Source organism: Gavialis gangeticus, unplaced genomic scaffold, assembly GCF_001723915.1.
Source record: "Gavialis gangeticus isolate Ggan-Ray unplaced genomic scaffold, GavGan_comp1, whole genome shotgun sequence".
Taxonomy (NCBI): domain Eukaryota; kingdom Metazoa; phylum Chordata; order Crocodylia; family Gavialidae; genus Gavialis; species Gavialis gangeticus.
The window spans coordinates 143,916,314-143,924,176 of NW_017729025.1; the positions used below are offsets into that span (position 1 = coordinate 143,916,314).

At 41.7% G+C, this 7,863-nt stretch overlaps 1 protein-coding gene across 1 annotated transcript in view; it reads right to left on the reverse strand.

Annotated features, from left to right (window-relative positions):
* Positions 1 to 7,863, reverse strand: part of TSG101 (tumor susceptibility 101) — an 84,105-nt gene that overhangs the window by 36,813 nt on the left and 39,429 nt on the right. The window contains exon 6 of the mRNA XM_019519691.1: positions 3,210 to 3,276. Coding sequence (XP_019375236.1) covers positions 3,210 to 3,276 — 67 coding nt within the window. The remainder of the gene's footprint in view (positions 1 to 3,209; positions 3,277 to 7,863) is intronic.

Genomic DNA, 7,863 nt, shown 5'->3' on the forward strand with positions numbered 1-7,863 from the left:
GCATGGGGGTATGCATTTTCCACTGCATATGCCCTCCTGGATTTATGCACGGGGCAAGGGCAGGCTGAATATGGGTCTGGGCCAGGGTGGGCAGGATCAGGGCGGGGTCAGCTGCATGAGGCAAGCAGTGGCAGCACTAGGTGGGGTAGCTATGGGAAGACTATGGGGAGTTTTGGGGTGGCTACGACCCCCGCAAGTTCCTCTTAGTGCTGCCCCTGCTTGGGGCACTCTGCTCTGCTGCCTTTCCCTGAAAAACCCTGCATCAGCCACACAAGGGAAAGGCAGCAGAGCACAACCGCTTGAGCAGGGGCAGTGCTAAGGAGGGTTGGGGGGATATAGCCACCACAAAATTCCCTGTAGCCCCCCACAGCCACCCCTCTCATTGCTGCCACTGCACACAGCTGAGCCCCCCCCTCCCACCCCAGCCCAGCCTCTCCCCTGACAGGAAGAAGCCAGTACACCCCTGGCCCCGAGGCCACAGCAGGCAGCCTGCCCTCACCCTGCACACAAATCCAGAGGGACATCCCCTGGGGATGCGCGCAGCAGCGGGAAGGTGCACACGCACACCGTGCCCCCTTCCCAGCCCCCCATTCTCTCTAATTTTCTTCCAACCTTTAAGAAATAGTAAAGCTATTGCAGGCATTTGTTATTAGAAATAGAGACTTGTATACTATCCACTTGGGGGTCAGTGAGAGGAAGAGAAGTAGTGCTGGTTCATGTCCATTTAGAAAAATATTAACAGAATATTCTCTCATTTGAGTAGTTAATTGACTGGGCAATACTGTATTTGCTCAAATATAAGATGACCCTGAATATAAAACAAATCCCCAATATAATTATATTCTATAGCTGGAAAAATGTATAAATGTATTAATAAATTTGTCTTGTATTTGAGTTAAAATTTTCCAGACACAGATACTAATTATTAGAGGTTTCCCTTGAATTTGTCCCCTTCCCTGTGACAGAAGGGAAAATAAAATTGAGCAGGGTGGAGAGTCAGGAAGTCTTCTTGTCCTCTGCTCCCCCCAGTTTCTTCCCTCTGCAGCCACTTCCCCCTTACCCTTACAGTCAGACCCTGCTCTCCCCAAGCATGTAGAAGTGAAAGGCAAATTTGAAAGCACTGACTCTGAAATACACATACCTATAGTAATTTGCATATAGGGAAATTACTACAGGTACACACAGACTTAGTTCATACAGAATTGATGCATTTTACTTTTGCAAACTGTTGCAATTTCTAGCACATCTACTACATGAACATAAAAGTAACACTTCTGTAAAATATGCATGATATTAGTCCAAAACCAAGAGGCTCATGATTTATCATATAGTTCAGGGGTTTTCAACCTTTTTTGGTCAGGGTATTCCCCAGTGGCCAGTTGAGAGGCGAGGAGTCTCTCAGCAGCCAACTGACAAATGGTGGGGGGCGCAAAACCAGAAGTGCTAGCAACGAAACTATGTGCCAGCGGTTTCTCTATCCCATTGCCACGTAGACTCTGGAGCCTTCCAAAGTACCCCCAGGCATACACATACCCTCAGTTGCAAACCCCTGTTATAGTTCATTGGGCTAGGCCCCACCACAGTCAATAACATTTCAAGCTATGGTGACCCCACAGGCTAGCACTTAGTATGTGTGCATATTCCAGATACCCCCCAAATGGTTCCATGTGCTAATTTGCACCCCCACTCATGACTGCAACCAGTTTTTTGATTTGTTTTTTAAACAGGATTTTTTTCATGTCCCAAGTCAAATCACCCAAATCAATTCCAAATCCACGTGAATCATTCAACAACCATATGTAGCCCTAATACTGGCAAGCATCCTCCACTCCCGCCTGGGGCTTCAGATACTTCCAAATCCTTTGGTGGGCATCCTACATGCAGGCCCAAGCCTGGAGGCTTGGGTTTGGATGCCTCCAAGTTTCTCAGCCATATGGCTACAGAAGCAAGCTAGGGAGGAGTCTCCCATTTCCATAAAGTTGGTGTGTAGCCGAGATCCTCTCACTAGGAAGCTGAAGTGGGAGGCTAACTATGAGGATCTCATACGGAGTCCTGTCCACAAGCAGACAAAGTTGCAACCCTCCACCACACAGTACCATTTTAATTGCATTACTTTGGTCGGGGTACTGCCCCCTGCCAAGTTCACGGTTTCCCCTGCCAGTAGGAAAACCACCTTGGTGGTCATGGTATTTCCCCTTTCATGTAAGTATCAGATATTCTTGTAACAAGTCCTGGGATCGTCTAAAAATTTATGAACAGATAAGCCATGGAAACCCCAGGCCTGGCCTGCTTCATGGAGGACAGGGCAACACTAATTACATGTGACAGGCCAAGAGAGGAGGTGACAGATCCTTTCACCTACACAGACATTTGGTGATGCTTGCCAGACATTTAACACTTGTGAAGAAACCTTCACCAAGAATCGCTGCAAATGGGAAAGCTGCTGATGAGCTGTGAGAATGAAGAGGAAGTTGAAATACATTCAAGGTATGGTTCATCAAGTGTTGGAAAGAAAAAAAAAAAGAGTTGGCACTTAGGGAGACTGAGCACAACAGACACTATATCTTATTCAGATGGGCTGCACTAAATTTTGTGGTAGAGTCCCATCAGTATGTTTGCCTAATATGGGCCATGTGTTTTACAGGTCTGCTCATTGCTGGCTACATTTAATCAGCTTCATGGTTGGCTTCCATTAATGAGGACATGCTGCTTCTGGCACCAGTTTAATGATAAACAATGCATTTAATGAGCTTTTCTTCTATGCAAATGAAAGACAAGGAGCCTTTCCCCTGCCAGTGTTGACTGGGGGGGGGGGGGAACCTTGTCTTCTATTTAATTAAATACAGTACCTTGAAGAGACAGGGAAGCATATCTTCTAACATCATAAATATACCATCCCCATAAAAATTAATCTTTTAAATTCAGCAAGATAAGCATTAAACCAACTAAGAACACTGTATTTTTAGTCATGCTCAAAGCCGAGCAGTTGCATCTTTAGTTTAATTAGTACTAAGGGACTTAAGCCTACTCAAACTTTCCCTCAGCTGGTGACTAGGAGTGAATCCTCAATTCTAAAGAAATAATTTTCTACCAGCATTATTTCAAGAAAGAAAAAAATCCCAGTCCCAGTTCCCAATATACATGGGACACAGGATTCCATCCAGTGATGCTTCCTGTTGTGTCAATAATAAAGTGATAAAACAAATTACCTTGGATTAGGAGGGTGTCCTGGTGGATAGGGAGAGATTCCACTTGGCATGCCTGGCATGTAGGAAGCTAAATAAAACAAGAATTTTACACGTTTATTGTGTCTTAATGACCCACTAGGTGAATATACTTATGCTACGATCAGAATGCTACAAAATACTGTAAAAACAATCAACTGACAGACTAGAAATTTTCATTTTTAATATCAACTGAGCATTTATAGATCAGATTTGTCAAGGAGTATTTTAAAGCTGAAGTAGGTAAATGTTATGCAATTTCAACAGTAATAAAATGCAAAGGTTGTTCAGACTGCCTACTGAATGCAACCTGCTACTACAGGCAACAGAGATGAGTAAATCTTAACCAGCATGGGCTAGTTGTAGTAAAGAACGTAGTTCCAGAGGCAGCATGGATTAATTTAAATTTAAGTTATTTAGTACTGGATGTTAATCACAATTTGAAACAATAAACAGGAAATACTAATGTATACAATTAATTTGAAACTTGTTCAGGAACAATATTATCTTAAGGGACAACTGATTTTCATTATCTGTCTGCTTAATTATTTTCTATCCAATTATTTGAATACACTGTACTAATATGCCCTAGCAAAGGTCTGTCATAATTTTAAATAGGTTTAAATACATTAAATAAAAAAAAAAAAATCAAAATAATTTTTTTATTGTTTTTAAACCATTCATTTTTTGTCCACCTGGCCAATACCACTGTGTCAATATCCTTTAGCCAGGACTCAAAATAATCTTGGCAGAGTAAAGTGGGAGTTTTTACAATTTCTGCCAGTTAAAGAAAGGCTGAAGAATTCTTTTCTTGACATTTGTTCATATTTCATCCAAACAAAGGAAATCTGTGCATGTTAATTTGTCTCTCTATAAATAGACTCAGGGCAATTCCAAATTATGATGTACATGTAATTTAATTATAACTTCATATCACATGCAAAAAAAAAATCACTAATGCTTTCCTACAGCCACACTTACAAGCAATAAATGGAGTTAATAAAGACTTAATATCTTCAACTCTAATATATTCTGCAGACATGTACACTTTTGTAAGTATATGAATACAATATGACACTAGAAAGTCTGCTACGCTTTTTTTTTTTAAACATCAGTTTTAGGAAAAGGTACTATAATTAATAAATCAGTTATGAAAATTTTCCATTTGTAACAAATTAGATAGGCTCCATAACCAGAAGGAAATGACAAATGACAGGTTAAAGAACATAAAATAGTTACTTTATAGAACTGCACTGCTATCAGTTGCGTATCAGATTGGCACAGATAAAATTAAATGTAACATTATCGGCAATCGGCTTTTTTTGGCTGGTGTAGCCAATGTGCATATGCACAGCCACAGCATGCACACAGCCAGGAATGCAACTCAGCAGCTTGGAGAGCAGTGTGCAGCTGGTAAGTCAGGGGAGAGGGGGAAGAAGGGACATGGCATGGCAGATTGAGGCCCCAACAGTGAGGAAGAAAGAGGGTCGGGGCAGGTGCTGCCCAGCCAGGCGTGTGAATGAAACCCTGGGAGTACGGTGGAGCCTATAAGTGGGCTTTTCTTAGTTACATGGACATCCTGGTTCTTTCATGGCTGAGCTATTATATCACAGCCAGTGTTAGCAACAGAGCAAATACATTAACAATTATGTTTACAATGAGGTAACAGAAATATAGGTTTATTTTATTTCAGATTTACAAGGTGAACAAGATTCAGAAATGTCATTAGACTGAAAAATTTCAAAAACATGGTCCTGTTTACTTGTCACAGTATTAGAGATCTTACACTTTAATAAAGACAAATTACTGTTTGGCTTTAAATGCATCTCAATCAACTTTCTACCTCAACTTTTTCAGTTATGAAAAGGAGGTAACTTACAGATAGTTACACATTTATTCAAATACAGTCTTGAAACAAAGCTGCATTCAGGGCACACTATACAACACCTGTTCAATTTTTTAAAGTCAAATTCCACACCCTGAAAACATTTTGGAGCCCCTCACTTTCTTCCAGCCCGTCACAAACATTATCTCAGCTGTATAAAGACATTAAAATGCATTTCCATGCTACTAAATACTGTTTCCACCAGAAGTGGTTTAAACACGACTTATCAGAATGTAGAGAACTTTCAGAAACACTGCACTGAATAGCCATGGTTCGACAAGCTAGGATGAAAGGAGTCTGAAAATAATTTAAATAATGTTAAAATTACCCAACTTTCAAAAATATATCCAGCAATATTTCCAGGTTATGTTTAAAATGGCCAAAAAAGACATCTTTGAAAGTAACTGATCATCTATACAAGTAGAGTGGACTACACCAAAGTGACTAATAAAAGGGTAAAAAACACAGGAAGAAATATTATTTGCTAGCTTATTAGGGTAATAGTAGTATGTAGTGCAGTTCAAAATTTTCAGATCTGATTTCTAAGTTACAACTGTCTCTTTAAGCACAGCACAGCTAATATTTTACCATAAATCTATCCTGACACCTACTGTTTGTGTTGTTTATACAGTCTCAGCTAATATTCTTAATGCTGCTAGAGCAGTGCTATCAAGTGGCAAGGGAGAAATCCCGTCTCTTCCCTAGAAAAATAAAGCTGCTTTCGAGACGGAAACAGAGCAGAGAAAAAGATAGACAACACATTGTTGCATCCTGAAAAGCCAAAGCCATAACCAGGTTTTTTAATATCTTTAGCAGATCTTATACAGACATCCAGTTTCTCCTGGGAAAAATTGCTGCTCTTCCAGGAGAAACCACAAGCATACAGATTTTTAGGCCTTTTCTGAGTAAAAATGGCCACCTCCGGGAGAAAAATAACCCAGGCAAAATCCGGGTTAAATCACTTCCAGGCGAGTTTCTCCTGGGAATGTCTGTACATGCTGACAACACAGGCTGTCAATCATGAGCTGTCTGGGGTTAGCCAATCAGGGATGACCTATGTACTACTTTCATCTGTTGCCAGGCAGACTAAAGAAGCCTGCAGTGAGGTGTTTCCTCCCCCAGTCTCACCCCAGCTGGCCAGTGTCAACACCGCAAGCTCTCCACTCTTCAGGGCCTCAGCATTTGAATCTCTGGGTAAGTTTTCCTACCACAAGAACAAACCTGGGAAAATTCTTGGGGGATATTTGAATGTGTGTACGCAGCCTTATTGCAGCACTTGGAAGAAAACAAGAAAGGAAAAAATACACCATATTCACTATTCTTAACCTGAAGTACCTTTACTGAGGTTTTGTATTTATGCAAAATTGTCCATATTTCTACATATATATTAATTGCCACCATAGAAACATTAACAATGTGTTCTTTAATCAACTTAAAGCAGCTTAGTTCATTCAGGTTTGAGAAATCATCCAATAACTTGTAAATTAAACAATAAAGCTATGTGGCAGAATTGCAGGCTATTTTAATACAGTGAGGGAATATCCTAAGGGAGCCAAATTATAAGCCCCCATGGCCACAGTCACAGGGACTAAATTTAAGCCATTGCCACAGTCACAGGGTCTGTTCTGCATGGTGCTGGTCAAGGACAGGCTGGCACTTCTGTCCCAGTTCCTGTTGTTGCAGCTGCTACCCTATGTGCAGTGCAGAATGGGATGCATAGCCACTGCTGCCACCACAGCTCCTCCACATGTCCTGAAGCAAAATGGCTTTGGGACACTTCCTGTAGTCTGCCAGGTCCCGGAGCTTGGCAAACTGCATGCTGGGAAGCAGCTGCAGCTATAAGCAGTGGGACAGAGGCTCCAGCCAGCATATCCCTGACCAGACATGGCTTCATGGAGCAGTCAGGTAATGAATTGTTGGGTGCTACACTTGTTTGATTGTACGAAGTGGAATGTTCTGTAGATAAGAACATTTTGCTGCAGTTTGGGGTGAAGGAGGTACCTGCCTGCAAGAAAGTATGTGAGCAAGGGCTGCCTCATCTCCCACTCCCACTGATGTACAGGTTCAGGGACTGCCTCTTTCTAGATCTTGCAAAGAGACAGGAGCTGCTCTGGTAGATGCTAGGTTCATCTTTTCCACTGCTAAGTAACTGCAAGGAGCTGGGGCAAGTTGCTGAAATTCACCCAGAGAACAGTGTGTCTGATGAATTCATTGTCAGTACCAGTCAGGCAGTCCAGTAGTCCTTGTACATGTTCTCCCAGGAAGGAGCCACCCACTGCCATGTTGAAGACCAGCACCACGTTAATTACACTTCTGTACGACTAGGGTTCCTGGTTTTCTCCTATTTAAAAAAGAATCTCAAATTTTTTATATATCTATATCTATCATGGAAAAATGTGGACTTGAGATTATTTTTTTAATCTGAAAATTGGGGATTTTTTTAAATCAAAGAAAGCCCTGCTTATGGCAGAGCTGTGTTAACCGGGAAACTATAGGCCAGTTAATCTTACCTCGATCCTAGGCAAGCTGTTCAAGAAAATTATTCTGGTGCACATCCAGGAGGGGCCAGCAGGGGACTGCATGCTTAGGGGCAACCAACACGGGTTCATCAGTGGCAGGTCCTCTCAGACCAACCTGGTGGCCTTTTACGATCAGATCACCAGATCATTAGACACAGGGGTAGCAGTGGACATAGTCTTCCTGGACTTCCAGAAGGCTTTTGACACTGTCTCTCACCCTGTTCTCATTAAGAAA